The sequence below is a fragment of the Crotalus tigris genome, unplaced genomic scaffold (genome assembly GCF_016545835.1).
Source record: "Crotalus tigris isolate CLP2741 ecotype Arizona unplaced genomic scaffold, ASM1654583v1 scf7180000024337.5909745, whole genome shotgun sequence".
Classification (NCBI taxonomy): domain Eukaryota; kingdom Metazoa; phylum Chordata; class Lepidosauria; order Squamata; family Viperidae; genus Crotalus; species Crotalus tigris.
The window spans coordinates 580222-602853 of record NW_024100507.1 but is presented as its reverse complement, the minus strand read 5'-3'; the positions used below and the strand labels follow the sequence as shown (position 1 = coordinate 602853).

Below are 22632 nucleotides of genomic sequence, written 5' to 3'. Positions count from 1 at the left end.
AAACTTCCGGTGTTGGGGCATTCACATCCTTCGGAGGCAGGTTGTTCCACTGATTAACTGTCAGGAAATTTCTCCTTAGTTCTAGGTTGCTTCTTTCTTTGATTAGTTTCTATTCGTTGCTTCTTGTTCTGCCTTCAGGTGCTTTGGAGAATAGCTTGACTCCCTCTTCTTTGTGGCAGCCCCTGAGATATTGGAACACTGGTATCATATCACCCCTCGTCCTTCTCTTCATTAAACTAGACATACCCAATTCCAGCAACTGTTCCTTATATGTTTTACATGGCACTGCCCTTGAAAACAATACCAAAGCTACAATTGCTCCAGAATACACTGAAGCTGATAGTTATGGATGATGGGACATTCATGTAGCACTCTAATTTATGACCTGTATCAGCTCCTAGTAACCTCCTGGTGTAATTGAAGGTGCAGATTTTCATTACAAAGCCTGTAGAGAGCCAAGGAAAGAATCTTGGGGAAATCAGATAGAGGGAATGGTTACAAGATACTTTAAGCCTGGGCAACAGGAAAAGTTCTGACCTATTTGCTGAGCTAGCTGATTAATCATCAAGGTGAATTGGTCCATCTGTGTTGGCACCTTTCTCATGCTACACTGTTTAGTTCTGATGCCAAGTGGGCATTCAATGACAAGGTCAATACAAAGGGTGTTGATCTAGGACATTTCAGATAATTTCTCCTGTTGTAAAACTGGAATTACAGAGAAGGGGAGTTGTCTTACCTGAACGCCTTTTCTCAGCACGGAGATGGAGAATTCACCAATGGTTTTAGACTGTGTTCCTGCTCAATCAGATCAAGTCAGCCAAACCTGCTACGCCTATCCTGGACTAGGGCGTCCCAGTCTCGACGTGGGCGAAGCCATTGACTGAAAGTATGACGTGTTGGTTCACAGAACCTAACCCTAGGCCTAAAGAACCTGCGAGGGTGGGAGTGGATTCTCCATCTCCGTGCTGAGAAAAGGCGTTCAGGTAAGACAACACTCCTTCTCCAGCATAGGAGATGGAGAATCCACCAATGGGACATACCAAAGCCTACTGTCCCTGTAGGAGGGAAGCAGCCAGGTCCGGTGAGGCATCTCAAGGTACAACCTATTGGAGAATTCCCCTGCCAAAGGAGGCCTCCGCAGAGGCGAACTTGTCCAGTTTGTAGTGTCGGATAAAGGGCGAGGGTGAAGACCATGTAGCCGCCCTACAAACGTCCTCAATGGATGCCTGAGTAGCCCATGCTGCAGAGGTAGCTGCACTGTTTGTTGAGTGGGCCGTGACCCGACGTGGAACCAGCAATGACTCGGACTGATATGCCCCTGTGATGCACGCCCTGATCCACCTACCAATCGTGGAGGCAGACACTTTCTGACCCCTGGAAGAAGGGTGGAAGGAAACGAAGAGGGCCTCAGAGTTGCGGAAGGCAGCCGTCCGTTTGATGTAACAACGGAACGCCCTATGAACCTCCAGAAGGTGCCATTGCCGTTCCAGATCATGAGATGGATTAGGGCAGAAATCTGGAAGCATGATTTCCTGAGCCCTGTGGAATAGAGAGTTAACCTTAGCCTCCATTCATCTAGAAAAAGGAAAGGCAAGAAATTTTGGGGGTGTTGGACAGTCAGACTGAAAGAAGCGCTGATCCCAGCGCTGCTCAGAAGACTGAGGTAAAATGGAAAATCTACCAATGGGACTGATCTACCTGCCTATGAACCAAATTTGTACGTCTGTCCTGGGCAAGATTAAGTCGAGACTGGGACACCCTAGTCCAGGACAGGGATAGCAGGTTTGGCTGACTTGATCTGATTGGGCAGGAACACAGTCTAAACCCATTGGTGGATTCTCCATCTCCTGTGCTGGAGAAAATGCTCTTGCTGTCAGAAAATTGTCTCAGGATTTTCTTTTTGGAATTAGACTCAGGGCAAATAAGAAAAAATATTTATTGAATATTAAACAGTTTCAACAAGACATGGATCTGATTCTACATAGCGCATATGTATTTTTCCAAGATTTGAACTTTCCTTCTCCCTGCCTGTGTTTAGTGGACTGGTTGCTTCTCAAGCTATATTGGAGTGGACAGCCATAACTAATTTAAATAATAATAATGCCTAATGATTTGTGCCTAGACAGTTCTAATCTTCATAAAACCTTTCAATTTGGATTTAAAAGTAGACCATATTTTCTCAAGTTATTAAAAAAAGATAACGGTTTTTTATTTTTGGATAGAGCAGCCTGACTATAAACATGAAAAAATATATTTAGTGAGATGGTAAAGCAAAGAAAGCTATGTCTCTGTATGGACATTTTTTACATTTAAAGCTATGTTCTCTTGTCACACTCAAGTGAACCCAACTTTGTTATAATGCTACCTTTTCATTGATTATTTCAAGCATGTATTGCTCTCCCTAGTATTAAAGAAGGGCAGTTTTTTAATGATAAATATTAGATGAAACCCTGAATGTCTAGAAGACACAGACAGATGCAGCCCCTCAGCAGTAAACATTCCTAGCACGGCCTGGATTCACATAAAGGTGTTCTACATTGCTTTAGAACAACTGGAGAGAGAAAAAGAATGCTTGATTGGAACAGTAGTATTGCCAACCCTATTTTTAACAATTTTACCACCCACTCTTATACGCTTACATTGTCATTACTAGTAGCATCCTCCATATTAACCTCAATAAAACATAAGAGGCAGTCGTAAATGTATTGCCGTAATTCTTCATTATTTCAGATATGGATTTCAGATATTCACATTAAAAGGCTAGTTTAATAAGGTAGAATAGTTGGCTCCTCTTTTCTGCATCTATTGTCTTAAGAAATTAAGACTCCTCTGATCTAGCTGTCAGCCCAAAACCAAGAAAGACATGTGGTGATTCTTCCAAGCTGAGTTCTTTATTATTTCATACCTATGGACAAAATCTTGCCGCATTGAACATTCTGCCATCTGCATCTACCATATATTCTGAAAACTCTTGGGAAGGGCCTGTCTTTACCCTCTTTCTTTCATACATAATATATGGGCTGAATTGCCTCTTATGCTTCTATGCACCAGCTCCCTCCTGGGAATCCATCTCCTTATTACATTCCATCACAACTTGTTGAAAATAATAGGCAGGAGTGAACTTTTGTGTACAAAATGAAGTCTTAAAGTACAGGTTGATCTTATTTGTGGGGTTGCATCCCAGTATACAACCATGGATAAAGATGTTGCATGTAATGAAAAGTTGAGACTAGGAGAACTGGGGAGCTAGATTCTAGAATACTAGAAAATGACTAAAAAAAAAAAAAGAAAATCAAACATGTAAGGAAAAAGCAGAAACAATGATAACTGTTCTTTGGCCAATTCAGACATTCCTTTCCCCCTATTTTTTGCAAAGGGAAAAATCAGAAATAAAGATTATGTGTACTTATGTATTTCTCTGGGGAGGATAAAATAAGAAGACGATCAAAAAGGGTCAGAATGCTGCAGATATTTGGAAACTGGGAAGCTGATGGGAGTAGAGGGCAGATATTTACTTCACTATATGTGTAAAACAGCAGATAGATCAAAGCCACACTTGGGAATCTATGCATTTGTGAAAGAATATATTATTCTGGCACAGAATTATCAACCGTGCAAATGAGCAACTAAAGCTAATGAAGATAAGATAAAATAACCTTTATTGTCATTTTTTCACTGAGGGCACAACGGCACACATCAAAAATGAAATCCCACCAGTATATAAATTAAAATCACACCAATTACCTTGCACTTTCAAAAGTTGCAGAAGGTGACTTTCCAACAGCACCAAATCCAACACCAACAGCCAAACCCTCTGAAACAGAGCAAAAAAGCCGTGGTTATTAATCCTGCAATTAGCTTGGCAGACAGATTGTTCTATTCAAATCTTTGGTTTATATAAAACTTGCAGAATAGCAACAGTTCTTACCTGATGTATAAGCCTACAATTTTCCACTATCCTGGAAATTATAAATTCTCTGATATCTACAAAACACATTACTGGTTAAGATGGAAATTATTCAAAACAAAGATCAATAATGTTATGTCCCGAGCCTTGCAAACGGCTCGGGCGTTTGCAGGCAGTCCCAGGCAGGTGCAAAGCTGCCCGGGACCAGACAGGCTGTCGCCAGCGCCGTGCGCATGCGCGGGTGCTGGCGCGGGAAAAGTAACACATTTACCCGGGAAGCGTCTATATAAGAAGCTGGGAGGTTGGGGGAGCTGCTGAAGCCATCTACTTGTAAGCTGAACGCTGAATAAAGGAAACTGAGAACTTCAACTGCTTCTCGTGTCTGCTTCCCGCCAAGGACTCAACACGGGCGACGAAGGTGGGATGCCTTGCACTACCTGGAAAGGAAGAAGTGTAAGCTTACCCAAGGAGTCCTGAGCGGCGGAAAGGAACGGCGTCGACTCGGCAGCTGCCCGCCAATCCGGTGCGCATTCGGGGGTAGGCTGGCTGATAGACCCGTCTCCTGAAAATTTGAAGACGGCGAAAATCGGAAGGCTTTCGGAATTCGACGTCTCACATCCAGAGCGGTGGGAGTCCTACGTAGCCAGGGTGGAGAACTACTTCAAGGCAAACCAAGTGAGGGAAGAGAGCTTGAAGGCTGCCACCCTGCTTTGTGTTTGCAGTCAAGACGCCTTCGACATCGCAGAAAACCTTGCAGCACCTGTTCCAGTAGAGTCTGTAAGCTACGCAGATCTGAAGAAGCTACTGAAGAAGCACTTCCACCCCAAGATGTCCGTCATCGCATGGCGCCACACCTTCGAGCAGAGGGATCAACGGCCCGGTGAGTCGGCCAAAGAATTCATCGCCGCATTACGGAAGGCCGCCAAGCACTGCGAGTTCAAATACCTCGAAGAACGACTGAGGGACCGATTCGTGTGCGGGTTAAGGCATCGAGATCTACAACAGAGACTTTTCGCTAAAGAAGAACTGTCCTACCAAGATGCCTTAAGGGAAGTCACCCAGAAGAAGCAGCAGGCGGCGCTATCAAGAACATGCGGCCGATCAGAAACAGTCCAGAGGTTGCATCCGTGCACCAGGAAGACGCCCAAAGGAACTCCGAGGAGGATCCGGACGAGGAAGTCGACCGTCTCCACCCCACGACGGAAGAAAAACAGAAGGGAAGCTCTTCAGCTCCGCTCAAGTGCATCGGCTGTGGAGGTCGCCACAGGAGAATCGACTGCAAGTTCCGCTCCGCTACCTGCCGGGCATGCGGCAAACAAGGACACATTGCAGCTGTGTGTCTGGGCCGACGAAAGGTACAACCTCAGGAAGAACCGTGCCTGAAAGGTACCAGATTCCTCAGCCAGAATAGGGTAGGGTTTTGCGCTTCGCGAAGAAGCATTCTTAGGACAGGCACACACAAGCCAATTAAGAAAAAGCTGTCACTCAAGGTGAAGCTACAAGGGGTTCCATTATCTATGGAACTAGACACAGGGTCTGCCTTTTTAATTATCTCCTTGCATACATTTAGGAAGATTTGTTCCGGTAGTGGAACTCAGGCCAAGTTAAGGCCTTCTGACATTGTGTTAACAGATTTTCAAAATTCAAGAGTGTGTGTTAAGGGGGAGGCCACCCTTAACGTGCAATACAAGAGTTTTGAAGGTCCACTAGACTGGTTAGTAGTAGGGGGTGAACGAACGAGTCTCATAGGACTCGATTGGTTTGAGGCCCTGGGGATACACGTCACAGGACTCAACAGTTTACAAACACTCGACCTACAGGAAGTCTGCAAAGAATTTGCAGATGTTTTCAGCCCCCAGCTGGGCACATTCAAAGGACCCCCTGTGTCCTTAAAGCTAGACCCCACTGTCACTCCCATTAGAATTAAAGCAAGAAGGGTCCCTTTTGCTTTAAAGAGTAAAATTGACACTGAGTTAGACAAACTGATCCAACAGGGAATCCTAGAACCTGTTGATTCCAGTCCCTTGGGAGACCCCCATTGTCACGCCTCTAAAGGCAAATGGGGACATTCGCATTTGTGCTGACTACAAATGCACTCTGAATAAGGCATTGCAGCAACATGCCTATCCTGTTCCTGTGGTCAGTCATATTCTGGCCTCCCTCAAGGGGGGGCGCGTTTTTGCAAAGCTTGACCTAGCTCAAGCGTATCAACAGCTGCCTGTTGATGATGATGCTGCTATAGCTCAGACTATTGTGACCCACAGGGGAGCCTTTAAGGTAAAAAGGCTGCAGTTTGGAGTGAATGTCGCTCCTGGGATTTTCCAAAGCGTAATGGAAAACACACTACGGGGTATACCAGGGGTTTGCCCCTACTTTGATGATGTCTTAATTGCAGGAGACTCCACACACATTCTAGCTGAAAGGCTAAGGGCTGTTCTGTTAAGATTCAGGAAGTCAGGCCTCAAGCTCAAAAAGACAAATGCAAGATTGGGGTGCCTTCTACTGAATTTCTGGGGTTCAAAATTGATGCTGCTGGGATTCACCCTGCTGAATCCAAACTGACAGCTATTTTAGAAGCACCTAGGCCAAAGTCCAAGGCCGAACTTCAGGCCTTCCTGGGCCTCCTGAATTTCTACAATTCTTTTCTTCCACATAAAGCTAGTGTAGCTGAGCCTCTTCACAGGCTACTAGACAAACAAGCAGTGTGGCAGTGGTCACATACACATGAGGCTTGCTTTAACAAAGTCAAGGCCTTGCTCACTTCTAACAGTGTACTTGCACATTTCAACGAATCTCTTCCTGTGTGCATCGCATGTGATGCGTCCCCTTACGGGGTAGGAGCTGTCCTGAGCCACCTCAGGTCTGATGGAACTCAGGTTCCTGTTGCATATTACTCCAGCACATTGTCTTCTGCTGAGCGCAACTACGCTCAGATAGACAGGGAGGCTCTGGCTGTTGTCGCTGGAATTAAAAAATTCCACGATTTTCTCTATGGCAGGCATTTCACGGTCTTTACTGACCATAAGCCTCTGCTGGGACTGTTTACCACACGTAAGCAGACTCCCCAAATCATTTCCCCTAGAATGCTTAGGTGGTCTATTTTTCTGTCTGCATATGATTTTTCTTTACTCCACAAGCCTGGGAAAGAAATGGGCCATGCTGATGGCCTCAGTAGATTGCCTCTGCCAGTAGTAGAAGCTGACCCTGCGCCAGCTGTCAACATTCTATCAATCCAAGCCTTGCCCGAGCTCCCTCTTTGTGCCAGGGATGTTGCCGCTGAAACAGGTACAGATCACACACTTTCACGTGTCCGTTCCTGGGTTTTGTCCGGTTGGCCTGAGCACTGCCCTAGTCCTGAGTTTCAGAGTTTCTGGTCCAAAAGAAACGAGTTGTCCCTTTCTCAGGGTTGTCTGCTTTGGGGAAACAGAGTTGTCATTCCCTCCTCAATGAGGACTAGGGTCTTAGAATCCCTCCACGAGGGTCATCCTGGCATTGTTCGTATGAAGGCTCTTGCACGCAGCCACTTGTGGTGGCCTGTTTTAGATAAGGATATTGAGGCTCAGGTGCATGCATGCCACCTGTGCCAATGATCTCGCCCAGAGATGCCCCAAGCTCCCGTGCATAAATGGGAGGAAACACAGTCCCCATGGTCTAGGGTGCACATTGACTACGCTGGGCCCTTTCAGGGCCAGTTCTTCTTGGTCCTTGTTGACAGCCATTCAAAATGGCTTGAGGTTGTACCTGTCTCATCCACCACCACTGCAAAGACTATTCAGGTACTGAGGGGGATTTTTGCTGCACACGGGCTTCCAGATGTCATCGTGTCTGACAACGGCCCTCAATTCACTTCCTCCGAATTCCAAGCTTTCTTACAGGCTAACATGATTCGTCATGCCACGTCTGCACCCTTCCACCCGTCCACCAACGGTATGGCTGAACGTATGGTGCGCATCACAAAGGACGCCTTGAAAAACTCACCTACGGGGACTGGCATCACAGGTTGGCTGACTTTCTCCTTTCTTATCGCACCACACCGTCCACTTCTACAGGGAGAAGCCCAGCTGAACTTCGCTGGGGGCGTCAACTTACTACTAAACTTGACCGGTTGCATCCGGACAGACTGCCTTCATCTACCTCACATCCTAGGGCACCTAGACAACTACTTGTGGGTGCCCCGGTTTGGGCTCGCAATTACGGGCCTGGTCATACCTGGGTCCCCGCTTCTATTTCCAGGGTCACAGGTCCTCTCTCCTACGAGGTTGCCCTGGACAACGGTCGTGTCCTGCGTCGGCACATCGACCAACTCCGCCCTAGGCGGGACTTTTCAGATGAGACTCCTGGGTCTTTTCCAGGGGGGGAGGGGGACCCTTTGGAGCAAAGGGAAGGGCACGAGCTGCTGCCCATCTCCACTGATGGAGCCACAAACGGCCCATCCCAGAGTTCCGCAATTGCTCCGAAAAGGAATTCATGGAGCTTACCCACACAACAGGCACTCACGCCTACTCCAGCCAGGGAGTCACCCCGGGGGCATACTCACCTTCCACACACATCACACAGCACTCCAGTCACAGAGGATACCTGGGGGCATCCCAACAAATCATTCCCCGCAAGAGAGCTGGCACACAATCCCCAAGGTTGGCCTGACCTTACCCCAAATTCTACAGGGGGTCAAACATACAGGGAGGTGGTCGAGGAACCAAGTCCCGACTACAACACCTCTAGCCCAAATCAGGGAGTAACTGAGTTTTGGGAAAGTACAGGAACCCACACAAGCCCGGACACAGAACGGGGTTCAGGGAATGGTCAGCCTCCTGACAGGTCTTGGACGGACCTAGGAGGTTCAACAGAGACGCCCAGCAGTGGCTATCACTTCAAGGGGCCCGAGGGTCTACAGCTAGGCAGGTCAACCAGGTCACAAAGTGACAGAAGCCCTGGCCTGACGAGCCCGGTGGGCAAGCAAGCAGGCCAGGCATTGGGACACAGTCCTTGGAAGGCACCAAGGCAAAATAAGGAGAACAGGCTCACATCTCCCTCCAGTCAGGGAACTCATGCTAGTAACCCAGAGCTGAGAAGGTCACAGAGAGCAAAGAAGTCTCCTAAATACTTAGAGGATTACATAACATTGCTGGCTAAACAAAAGCCAGGTAACGATAGGAGCACTGAGAAGCAGAACACTGCATAAAATAAATGTTTATATGTTGGTAGTAGTTTTAGCCCGGGGGAAAGGGGTGTTATGTCCCGAGCCTTGCAAACGGCTCGGGCGTTTGCAGGCAGTCCCGGGCAGGTGCAAAGCTGCCCGGGACCAGACAGGCTGTCGCCAGCGCCGTGCGCATGCGCGGGTGCTGGCGCGGGAAAAGTAACACATTTACCCGGGAAGCGTCTATATAAGAAGCTGGGAGGTTTGGGGAGCTGCTGAAGCCATCTACTTGTAAGCTGAACGCTGAATAAAGGAAACTGAGAACTTCAACTGCTTCTCGTGTCTGCTTCCCGCCAAGGACTCAACAAATAATGACATTAATGATGGCTTCCAAAGAAGCCATCATTATGCCCCCACTGGGAGCATAAAACTCATATATGTTTGATTGTTCCGCTCTATAATTTTAAGCCTAAAAGTTTACACAAGGGCACAACATTAGATGCTGGAATTACTACTGTAGCTCAGCATCACAATTTGGAGCTGGTATTACAACATAAAACTATTAGACATTAATCTTAAGGATCATGCTGTGCAAGATGATTTTTTATACGGAACTAACGTATTTTAAAAGTTGGGAACAGATATTCAAAGCATCACAGTAATTGAACAACGATAATATAGCATGGACACAGATGGAGAAGAAATATATGGAAGACAAAAACTACTCATCAGCATTCTAACTACCTCAAGACGCCACATGTAGGGAAGAGAACAGATGGGATACTTGTTTCAGAAGACACGTGACACAAATTATATTGGTGTAAAGTGTTATGTTTTTTGTCCTGATGAAACTAAAGCATAATATAGTATTCACCTTGTCAGAGAGCAATTTCTACCTACTTTCTTTCAAGATTAGCCACTTGTTAGTATATCCTACAGGACTGCATTCCTGAAGCATATCAACAAACGTCTTTCTAAATGCGAGGAGATGAAATTGAAAAGTATTAAATAGGGTGTTTATGGAGATTCTCTATCATCCAGGTCATGGTTATCCCAAAGGTGCTTTTTCACGGGGCAACTGGACTTTCTTTTTTCTCTCTGAAGACGTTTCACTTTTCATCCAAGCAGCTTCTGCAGCTCAGATATTAAATAGGATCAGTTGAAAACTAGTAGTAAAAAGAGTTGTTGTTTAAAGAAGGGGCTGCTAGTGGTATGAGTATGTGGTGACATAGAAACAGAGAAGACCAAAACCTTCAGAGGTTCTAGGCAAAGCTGATGATAGAAAGACAAAGTTTAGTCTTGTTTTCTCAACTGTCTGTTCTGCAGAGTCCTTTGAAAATGTTGACTGGCTACTAGGGCCAGCAAAAGGAGGAGCCAGCAAGCAGCACCATCCACAAAGAGGCTGACACATGGAGAAGAAGAAAGGTGAAAAAAGATGCCTGTATTCACCCAGAGGAAAGTCCCACATAGTAGTTCTTTGGAGAAGAACGAAGGGCTAAGAAGCAGGAATGACAATGCATCCACAGAAAAGTCACCATTGTCCTAATATGACAGACAAACTGCACCATGCTTGAATCAAGAAGCTGGAAGAAGCTAAACAAGTAACTCTGGGAAAGAAGGAGGAAGGAAAGAGTCAAAATAAAAAAAGTTGTAAAGCAATAAAAGAGATAAGAAAGTGTTAGCAGAGATAAATAATCAGGGGAGAGTGAGAACAAGAGGACTAAAGATAAGAACTTAAGGTTTGGATGAAAAAACTGCTGCTAAGTAAAGAAAAAACTTCAAAGTTGAAACCAAAATCTAACTAAAAAGGAATTATGTTAGAATAAGCCAGAAAAAACAGGTAATGTTTACAAATGCAAACATTAAAAGTGACACTAATCACTGACTATAATGAATCAACCCTCTATTTTGCATATTATTGTAAAACAATATATTTTTGTAATAAAATTCTGATTCCTGCCTGCCTTTATAATCCTTTATATATAAAAAAGAATCCCATGATATAATTATACTACCATCATCCCTGATCACTGGCCATTATAGCTGGACTGATAAGAATTCCATAATAATTTTACACTACATTCCAATGTAAAGCTACCTTGTCTACTTGAACAGGTCTGAGGGACTAAACAGCCCAACAAAACTGTATTTAAGATGGCTGTTCCACATCTGAAATGTCAAAGGAGAAAAACATAAGGCACAGCATTTGTTTTTCAAGCAAATCCCACATAGGAAAATATAAACATAATTCCTTATTGGCGAAAAATAATGACTGAAATGACTTTTGTCAGTAAAGCCACTTTTGCTTTGTCAGCTTTGCTGATGTGAAAATTAGAATTCTTAGGACATGTTAACTCACAGGAGATGAAATTTGTTGTTAGTCAGATTTACATTTTTTAAAAGTTATTATAGTAAAGAACTCTGCATGTTCCATTAAGACACCCTTCTGCCAGGTGTATTTTCAGCTCTGCAGGGGATAAATCTGAACTGCCTTAATTACAATTGCATTATCTGTTAATAGGGAAAGAAAGCATTTAGCCTTCAAACAGGTGCAAGAAATCACACAATATTTTGTGCTCACCAGAGATGAATTTTGAAGTAATTCCTGCATAATTGGCTTGTTCTCCTTAACTCAATTATGGAGGCTTCTATTTTTTTCCCCTCACTTATATTCCCTATGTCTCAAAAGCGAATGTGCGTGGAATAATTCTTACCTGGATAAAAAACATCAAGGTATTTTTAAAAAAAATAATATGTTGACAGACTCTATTTACCAAGAAAAATAGATGGGTGTATAATGTGTGAAAAAGATAAAAAAAGCATTGGAAGAATATTTGAAGAACAGTGAAGCAGATGCATTGAAGCTGGTATATCTTGAAGCATTACTGAGTACTGAATAGATGAAATTGGCTTTCAAGAAAGACCAAATGAAGAAGAGAAAAGACATATGGTAAGGCAAAGTATTACATAGCCAGTATGTAACAAAAATAGCTGGCAAACCAGATAACAAAACTGACAATGGCTAAAAGCAGAACAATTTAAGAAAGGCACAAAGAAGCTAATTCTGGCTGCACCAGACCAGACCTTAAAGAACAAATTCATACTAAGTCAGAATTGAGAAGACAGAAGGAAACAGCAAATGCCACCTCTGCAAAGAACCTGAAGAAACAACTGGATTATCTAATTAACTGTTGTAAGAAGATCATATAGACTGACTACAAGCAACAGCACCACACAGTAGCAACAATAGTGCATTGAAATATTTGAAAGAAATACCATTTGCCTGCAAGTAAGAACTAGCGGGACCACAAAATAGACAAATAATAGAAAATGAAGAAGCTAAAATGTCCTGGGACTTCAGAATTCAAATAGAAAAGGCATCTGCCACTTAACAACTGTCAATAAAAAAGACAAAAAAAGTCTGGATTGCAGATGTGCCAGTATCTGGAGACAGCAGAAGAGAAGAGAAAGAATTAGAAAACCATCACAATTTACAACCATCACAATTATTTGATAAAAATGCGGACACTTGAGTAATCAGCCTGTATTTACAATGGTTGCAACGCTCCAGGGTCATGTGATCACCCTTTGCGACCTTCCCAGCTGACCTCTGACAAGCAAAGTCAATGAGGAAAGCAGGATTTGCTTAATAACTGCATGATTCACTTAACAATTGCAGTGATTCGCTTAACAACCGCAGCGAGAGGTCACAAAATCAGGTGCAACTCATTTAACAACTACCTTGCTTAGTAATGGATATTCTGATCTGAATTGTGGCTGTAAGATAAGGACTATTGGCACTGTGAGAAAGTAACATTGGTCTCTTAGGTCTAGATCACGAGTGTCAAACTCGTCACATCACGTGACATGTCGTGACATATCGCGACTTCTTTTGCACTGCTGGAGCTGGGGTGGGTGTGGCTTCCATATGATGCAAGCGGCCTACGGGCCGGCAGTTTGACACCCCTGATCTAGATGAAAAACCTGTAGTTTTCCATATGTTACTGCATTACCATTCTCAATACACTCAAAAAAATATGAAGGTCTGAAAAAAATTGCACACTTCTATCTACCTTTGGCCAATGATAAATGTGCCATTTTACTGCACAAGATAGTCTTATATTCAGTGTGTGAGAGAAAGGACCCTAGATGCACAATTACTGCATATATGCAGTTAGAATTTCTCCAGGCAGGAGATAATTCTGTGCCATTAGTCAGAGAAGCTATATCCTTTAAAGAACAAAATATTAGCAAACTACATCAGAAAAAAAAAAGACAGATGCTTTAGTTGCCCAAACAGTGGTAAGAACAAAGGAAGACAGTCTAAGTCATGGAAAAGCCAGGCCAATTATCTGCTGGGAATTCCCAGGAGGAAACCTAGCAAGCAAAATACAAACTGGAGCTACCCACACAATATAAATAGGAGAAAACTGTGTTCAGCAGAAGGTACATGGTGAGAGGACAGTATGTTGGGCAAGAGCTGTACAAAGAAAATAGAAACTCACATGTCACTAAGTGTGTTCCCAAAAGTGTAAAATCAATTATGAAGGGGCTGCAATGACCTATTGTGCCACTCATAAATATACAAAATGAGGTGCTGGAAGAGGTTACGCTAATTTATGCTGGAGAGAGTAATCGCCTCTTCTAATGATGCGTGGAAAGTAAAAGTCAAAGAATGGAGGAAAAAATTATAGGGTGAGCCAATCTGATGTTTTGCAATTAGCCTCTCTAAACCAAGGATTTCCATGAGACCTATGTAATAAGGGGAGTTCCTACTTTAAGGATAAAAAATCATTATGCTCACATATCCTGCTGTTCTGCCTCATTATGGTAGGGGCTGGGAGAAATGTTCCTGTAGGGATAAGCAAAGAACGCTGGGAGCGTATGCCAAGAGTATATATTCCCAGCAAGGTCACCAAGACATGAAGCAAGCAGGTACCTATACTTGTTGTTATTAGTTGCAAAGTCGTGTCGACCCATCACGACCCCATGGACAACGTTCCTCCGGGCCTTCCTGTCCTCTACCATCTTCTGGAGTCCATTTAAGCTCACGTCTACTGCTTCATCCAGTCACTTCATTCTCTGTCGTCCCCTTCTTCTAGTGCCCTCAATCTTTCCCAGCATTAGGTTCTTCTCCAGTGAGTCCTTCCTTCTCATTAGGTGGCCAAAGTATTTGAGTTTCAACTTCAGGATCTGGCCTTCTAAAGAGCAGTCAGGGTTGATCTCCTCTAGGATTGACCGGTTTGATTGCCTTGCAGTCCAGGGGACTTGCAGGAGTCTTTTCCACCACCATAATTCAAAGGCCTCAATTCTTTTGCGCTCAGCCTTTCTTATGGTCCAACTTTCACAGCCATACATTGCAACTGGGAAAACCATGACCTTGATTGTAGGTACCTTTGTTGGCAGGGGGAAGTCTCTGCTTTTTAGTATGCTGTTTAGATTTGCCATAGTTTTCCTCCCCAGGAGCAAGCGTCTTTTAATTTCTTGGCTGCAGTCCCCATCTGTGGTGATCTTGGAGCCCAGGAAGATAAAATCTGTCACTACCTCCATTTCTTCCCCATCTATTTGCCAGGAATTGAGAGGGCCGGATGCCATGATCTTGGTTTTCTTAATGTTGAGTTTCAAGCCAACTTTTGCACTCTCCTTTTTCACCCGCATCAAGAGGCTCTTTAGTTCCTCTTCACTATACTAGGCAGCAGCAATAGAGGAAGATGCTGGAGGCAAATAATCACATTAATGATGATGGAAAAGGAATTAATTACTATTGCATGGGGAAGGCAATGGTAACTCACTCCTGTATTTTTACCAAGGATATAAAAATATGAAATGATTAACAGTATACTGCCACAGCAAATCTGGCCCTCAGATTGGATGACACCCAACATGCTTTCTGAGTAATAATGGTGTTTATGATGCGGCTAGATTAAAGCCTTCAAGACATCTAGTTGCTGATATGCCATATGGGAAAATAAAATCCAAAGCTGCAAACATAGAATTATAGTATGAACGTGGAGCTAGAATTCGACATCTAAAGAATTGAGATAGTCTGGAATTGGATACTCTCAGTCATAAGACCACACCGTTTACCCTTCAGGAGATGAGAAACGAAGAAGGAATAGTTAGGATCATCCAATGCAGATTGAAGCCCTACATGGAAAAGGAGATGCCAATTGTCAAAATGATTTAGAAAACACTGAGCAATACGAAACATTATTGCTGACGCAGGCTGGATAATTAAGAAAGCCAAAAAAAATACCAAAAAAGAAATCAATATGTGCTTCATTGATGGTAGAAAGGCCTTGAGTATGTAAATCACGTTAAGCTATGGCAGGGGTAGGCAACCTTGGCTCTTTTATGACTCGTGGACTTCATGGCTGGCTCAGGAATTCTGGGAGTTGAGGTCCATGAGTCATAAAAGAGCCAAGGTTGTCTACCCCTGAGCTATGGGATGGCCTTAGAAAAATGGGAACCCCAGAACATCTCACCAACCACTCTTTGGAAAAAGTTCTAACTCTGGGAAAAGTGGAAGAAAGAGGACAACTAGCATCAGGATGGATGGACTCCATTACAATGATGATGGGTGCACCATCGGAAAACCCAAAGGACAGGTTAGGATCATCAGGGACAATATCTACCAATGTGATTGTTACAAGTTTACACTGACTTGATGGCACATAATTGATCAATCAAGGACTGTTCTCATACAATTAAAATATATCACATAGCTTCACTATTTACACATTTAAATTGATAATCAGGGCAGCTCTTGAAAGCACTGCTTAGACACCTAGGAAGGTGACAGCAGTGGCTCTCCAAATTAGCTACTATAGCCATTAACCTCATTCCTCTTCCCCTTTTATTTGGGGGATGCATATAAATTGGGTTTAATTCTCCAGGTCTAAATTTTGAGAGGACTGCTGTGAAAAGACTAATATCTTGCTGGGAATCAATTAAAGTGCTTCATTCACTTTCACCTGCTGGCTGGCAGATAATAATGTTGACAAATCCCAATTAATGTCAAACTTATTCTACTATTATAAAACAAATCTCTTTACTATCTGAGCCCTGAAAGGAAGCTCAGTCTGAAAGCCTCACGACTGAGCATAGGAGAAAAAAGCACAACGCAATCAAAAAAGCACAATGCATTTAGAAGTTGTGAAAACAGACCTAATGACAGCTAAATTTTGCTTCCTTTCAGTTTCAAAAATATTTGGTGGTAATAGACGTACATAGATACACTCATATTTTCTCCTGAGCTTTACTCATTTATTTTAATTCAGTGGTAAAAGGTAATACAGAAAGAATGATTGCTCAAGCAGGAGGAAGATACGGAAAATATATAATATTGTCCTCTATTTTGCCACTCATACTGAAATTTCCATTAGTCTTTTACTCGCTGCAGTTTCAAAATTTAACTCATCTTGTTATTTTTTCTTAGAGAAGCACTTAATTATAAAGTGACACTTCAGGGGCAAGCTATCCATTACACAGACTTCTATGTAACACTTTATTCCCAAGATTTGGATTTTTTTTTTTAAAAAAATATTACTGAATAGAAACCATCCAGACTGCCATCATGAACAGAGGAATGATTTTTTCACGATGCCTGCTTTTAAGTCTTAGAATTTCTCTCCAATCTAACTGTTCCCTCTCTCCCTGCTTCCTGGTAGAAATATGTATTTTCATTTATCTTTTTTTTTTAACTGAGAGAAATCTGGTTTGGGGGTACTGGTTAGTGCAAACTGAGGATAACCTTTTCTAACATAACAAATGAAGATTCGTGTTTACATAGAGAAACCAATAATCAACTAGTGTGTTCAAATCAAGCAAAAGGAGAAATATAAAAAAAAATCTAAAGAAATAGATTATAAACCACTAATTTAGAATGCTAGCAGACAGTATTACTTAATTGACATGGCTGTTCTTTAAAAGTTATCATACCTCATCAGCACTTGGAGGGGAGTTATATCTCAGGATTACAAACCAAACTGGGAGGTTGGGAAAATATTGAAAGATTAGGATCAATTATTTCTGTAGCGTTGCCCAGAAAACCAGAAGTAGAACTCAACTTTAATAAATTTTACCTCCACAAACCTTGCTTGCATAATTGTTATTATTTTCTTCCATTCAATAATATCCAGTTCTCAGACTATGCCTGGACAAGTAGTTTTTTTCTTGGCAAGGTTTTTCAGAAGTGGTTTGTCACTGCCTCCTTCCTAGGGCTGGGAGAGAGAGAGAGTGCCCAAGGTCACCCACCTGGCTTTGTGCCTAAGACGGGACCATAACTCATGTTCTCCTGCATTCCAGCCTAAGCCTTAAGCGTTACACCAAACTGGCGCTCACATAATTAATAGAACCATTTATATTGGTTGCAAACAAATAAACCCATAATCTCCCTCAACCTCTCTTCTTTAAACTGCTTTCCATCACCTGCAGCACATCCTGTCCTATAATTTCCCTGGGAAAAACCAATAATGCTTAATTAGAAGTATTCTTTAAGCAAATATTATCAAACCCACATACATCAAGAATATGTTTGTGTGTGTAGATCAGGGGTCTTCAAACCTGGCCCTTTTATGACTTGTGGACTTCAACTCCCAGAATTCCTCAGCCAGCATGCCTGGCTGAGGAATTCTGGGAGTTGAAGTCCACAAGTCATAAAAGGGCCAGGTTTGAAGACCCCTTGGTGTAGATAGACAGTTTCATTTTTAAAAGCACCACTTTTAGGTCCTTTACAATCAGGTAAAATATTTCTATGTAGAAAATACTTATTTCTGGTATAGTTAACATAAAATCATGCAATCTAATCTATGTTTAAACAGATAGGGATAATTTACACACACTAATTAATATAGTATCAAAAAAAAAGACCATTAGAGCTGGCTGCAAAGTATGGATGATCTCTAGATGGCAGCTAAGAAATAAATAAAACCTTTGTGCATTCAGTGCTAGGGTTTATAAAAAGAAAGCTTACATTGGTACAACATATATACTCTAAATTCTATGGAAAGAAGGAATCTGATAATGCACAATGGAGTTTTAATTCATATAATATATGGCTTCTCTTCTGAAGACACCTATCTTCAGAAGGGTGAATTCCTACTTATTCATGAGATCTAAAAGAACACTTTGCATCTAGTGTCTCTGGTCTCTCCAAACCAAGCCAGGAGCGCTGAAGGGAGTTTTCTACTTTTCTCTCTGAGACCATGCATCCTCCTTTACCTATGAATATACCAGTCAAAGACCTTTCAGGCCTTCATAATTAGAGGGAGTTATGAAGCCCTTATTTCCACCAAACTTCTATATCTCAATTCAGCAGGCTTAATTCTTGTGTCATATTAGTCATACAACAGCAAATATCAAGATGCATAAATAAGGATAATCCAATCTTCCCAGCCAGCTCTCCTCCATGACCATGGACTTTCATACCCAAGTACATTGTCACTATGTGACTTCAGAGATGTAGCATTGGAGAGAAGGGGCGTTGTCTTACCTGAACGCCTTTTCTCAGCAGGATGATGTAGAGTCCAATGAATGGATGGGTTCTATGACAGTCTTCCCGCCCGACAGACTAGGTCAAAACTTTGGCCACACCCTTCCTTTGACTGAGACGAGTTTTATATATATAAAATATAGCAGCTCCTTGTTCGATGCCTGCCTAGACCTAATACCTGGGGGGGTTTGGACTCTACATCATCCTGCTGAGAAAAGGCGTTCAGATAAGACAATGCCCCTTCTCCAGCAGGATGGCTGTAGAGTCCAATGGATGGGACATACCAAAGCCCTCATGTCCCCCTGGGAGGGAGTGTCTAGGCCACTGGATCCTGAGCAGAGACAACTTGCTGTAGCACTCTTCTACCAAAGGCAGCATCCGCTGCGGCAAAGGAGTCTAAACGGTAATGCTTAACGAATACGGAGGGAGAAGACCAAGTTGCGGCCTTACAAATCTCTTCCACCGAGGCTTGTGTGGACCAAGCTCCTGATGTGGCCGCGCTGCGTGTTGAATGAGCCGTCATGTGTGGGGGCACTGGAATTGCCTGAGAGACAAAGGCTTGGGCTATACAAGCTCTGATCCACCTACCGATGGTAGAAGATGAGACCTTCTTCCCCATGGGAAGAAGGATGGTTGGAAGGAAACAAATAGAGCTTCCGTCTTACGAAAGGACGAAGTGCGCTTTACGTAGTAACACAGCGCTCTACGCATGTCCAGTTTGTGCCATCTATGTTCTAGCCTATGTTTGGGATTTGGACAGAAATCAGGAAGAGTCAGTTCCTGAGATCTGTGGAAGATGCTGTTTACCTTCGGAATGAATGCAGGGTCCGGTCTGAGGACCACCTTGTCCCTGAAGAAGGTACAGAGATCCTTCCTGACTGATAATGCTGCTAGTTCCGAGATTCTTCTCGCTGAAGTGATAGCAACTAGAAAGGCTATCTTCAAGGATAGATGATGGAGAGAACATGAGTCGAGAGGCTCAAATGGGGCTGAAGTCAAGGCTTGAAGAACTTTAGGCAAGTTCCAAGACGGATACCTGTGTATAACAGGAGGTTTAGTATTGACTGCTACCTTTAAAAAGGCGCTAATCGCTGGATGTTGCGACAGAGAAGTTAAGGTGTCACAGGAAAGTACAGTTGAGAGGGCTGATACCTGTCTACGAATGGTGTTGACTGATAGGCCCTTATTAAGTCCTTCTAATAGGTAGTCTAAGATATTGGGAATAGACACTGAAATTGGATCTAGGTGATGTAGAGAGCACCACCTGCAGAACCCCTTCCATGTAGCGTCGTAGATCCTGTTTGTCGAAGGCCATCTTGATGCTTGAATGATCGATATCACCCCTGAGGAATAGGATTGCATGGCTAAACTTTGCCGTTCAAATGCCAAGCGGCTAGTTGCAGCCACTGAGGGTCTGGATGTAAAAGCTTGCCCTAACTGAGTATTACTCGGTCCGGGGGAATCTTCCATGGGGGTGATATTGAGAGATCCACAAGGTCTGCAAACCACGGACGCCGTGGCCAGTGTGGAGCAATCAAGAGTACTTCTGCACCTTCCAGGATCAACTTGCGTATGGTCGCCGGTATCAATGGGAGTGGTGGAAAGGCGTACAGGAGTTGCGCCGGCCACTGACACCTGAGAGCGTCCGTTCCTTCCGACCCCGGAGTCGGGAATCTGGAGAAGAACCTGGGTAGTTGCGTGTTCTTCGGGGTGGCAAATAGGTCCAGGTGCGGTTGCCCGAACCTCCAGGAGATCTCCTCGAACCGAGCCGGATCCAGACGCCATTCCGATTGGTCCACCTTGGCTCTGCTCAGGGAGTCTGCCTGGAGATTTGCCTCCCCTGAGATGTGTTCCGCTCTGATGGAACTCAAATTTGCTTCCGCCCACCGAGCTAGAGCTGATGCTTCCTGCATCAGTTCCACGGATCGTGTTCCTCCCTCCTTGTTGACATGGGCTTTTGCTGCCACGTTGTCGGTTAGAACGAGAACGTGTCTTCCCATTACTAGGTGGGAGAATTGGCGTAGAGCCAGGTGTATGGCCCGAAGTTCCAGCCAATTGATGCTGTGAGTGAGGTCCGACTGTTTCCACTGGCCCTGCGCTATCTGAGTTCCCAGATGGGCTCCCCATCCGAATAGACTTGCATCTGTCGTGAGCGTGACTCAGTTCAGCTCCCTGAATATGCTCCCCCTGAGCATCATGGGAGATATCCACCAATTCAGTGATTTCAGCACATAATTTGGTACCAAGACCCTCCTGCTGGAGGTACCGAGGTTCCTCCTCTGATAGGGGAGGAGGAACCACTGCAACTCCCTTGAGTGGAGTCTTGCCCATAGAACAATGCCCATGCAAGATATCATCTTCCTCAGGAGCCTCGAGAGCTGTATCACAGGTACTTTCTTGTCTCTCTGAAGCTGATGAACCAGCTTCGAGATGCTGCTTCGACGCTCCTGGAAAAGATATACCCTGCACTGGGATGAGTCTATCACTGCTCCCAGATGCTGGAGCTTCCTTGTGGGAGTGAGATGGCTCTTTTCTACATTGACTGAGAATCCATGATCCTGTAGAATGCAGATTGTGGTCTGGAGGTCTAATTTTGCTTGCTCGTGTGAGCTGGACTGAATCATTATGTCGTCCAGATAAAACTGTACACGCACCGGCATCAGCCTGAGATGGGCTGCTATTACTGCTAGAATTTTGGTAAATACCCTTGGGGCTGAGGATAGACCGAAGGGTAGAGCCCTGTACTGGTAATGCCGGTGTGCGTAGGTAAATCTGAGGAATTTGCTGTATTTGGGATGGATGGGAATATGCAGGTACGCCTCCGTGAGATCTATTGAGGATAGGAGGTCGCCCTTCCTGACACCTTAAACAACAGCTGGGATAAATTGAGAATTTTCTCACACTCCTTCACCAGGTTAATTATTAGAAATAACACAGATTAATTAAGAAGTGATTGGATGGAAATATTGTATTGTCCCCCGTTCTCTGGGCTGTTAAAAAAAAGTCCCGAGGAAGTGAAAAAACTTTGCTCTCCCTCTCTCTCTCTGTGTCAGCCTGCTCCCAAGGAAGGAATGGAGGTGCCTGAGAGAAAAAAACTCCGGGTGGTGGAACCACCTAAAATGGAGGACAGTGGTGAGCACAATCAAAATGGCAATGAGGGAGAAGGCCACTCCCCCTAACTGCCAACTGCCAAAGCCACAAAGCTAAAATGGCAATTTCAGGCCCTAGGGTAACCCCCGTCAGGTAAGTTGAAGGGTGGGGGGGTTTTCAAAAATCCCCTTTTTGAGCCGATAACGCTGTAACTTATCCAATGGAGCGATCCGCGATTCTGCCTGGTGTTCCGGAGATCGCGGGCCCTTCGCGCTGCCGCTGAGGGGAAAGGGTTCTTTCCTAACGAGGAGGTCTGTAAGGATCCCTGTCCGGTAGAAAAAACGGCGATCTGCGGACCTGCCGGTCGCTCCGGGGGACCTTGGGAGCCGCGCGTCTCAGCTGTTTGGTTCCTTTTTTTGGGGGGGGACAAAAAACGGAGCGAGGCTAAACTTTACAGGGGCCGTTTCTCTGTGCGATCTTCACAGATATGCTCACCACACGGTTCAAATGGACCGGCTCGGCACTCCAATTTAATCACCGGATCATCTCCTGTGCTCACTGAGAAATTTAGATGACTACTAAATTAAGGTAAAATTAGAGTTTTCTGACTATCTGCGGAGCTAATTTTTTCTGCTGTTAACGGGCTACGAGACTAAGTCAAAACTGGAGTCACGCCCAAAGGAAGGGTGTGGCCAAAGTTTTGACCTAGTCTGTCGGGCGGGAAGACTGTCATAGAACCCATCCATTCATTGGACTCTACAGCCATCCTGCTGGAGAAGATATACATTTTTAATGCATTTCAGTTAGCATTAACAGTAGTTGTGTGTTAAAATTGAAAAGAACTACACCTACATTCATGATCAACTCACAAAGCATTGAAATACGCTTTGTATGGGTAGCTTCAACATCCTGTTCTTCCATACTCAGTTACAGCTAGGTTTTGAAAGGAAGAAATTCCTTATCTAAAAATTATATATTCTACCTAGCTATTATTATCACCTTGGC

General features: G+C 43.9%; 1 protein-coding gene across 7 annotated transcripts in view; it reads right to left on the bottom strand.

Annotated features, from left to right (window-relative positions):
• Positions 1 to 22632, bottom strand: part of SLC39A11 (solute carrier family 39 member 11) — a 343895-nt gene that overhangs the window by 37805 nt on the left and 283458 nt on the right. For 4 of the 7 annotated variants that reach the window (XM_039325477.1, XM_039325475.1, XM_039325471.1 and 1 more), the window contains exons 7-8: positions 3745 to 3814; positions 1089 to 1539 (exon numbers count right to left, since the gene is read on the bottom strand). In XM_039325477.1, coding sequence (XP_039181411.1) covers positions 1104 to 1539; positions 3745 to 3814 — 506 coding nt within the window. In that variant the 3' untranslated portion in view covers positions 1089 to 1103. Of the gene's footprint in view, positions 1 to 1088; positions 1540 to 3744; positions 3815 to 22632 lie in introns of those variants that run through there. The other 3 variants (XM_039325473.1, XM_039325472.1, XM_039325474.1) reach the window with 2 other exon arrangements.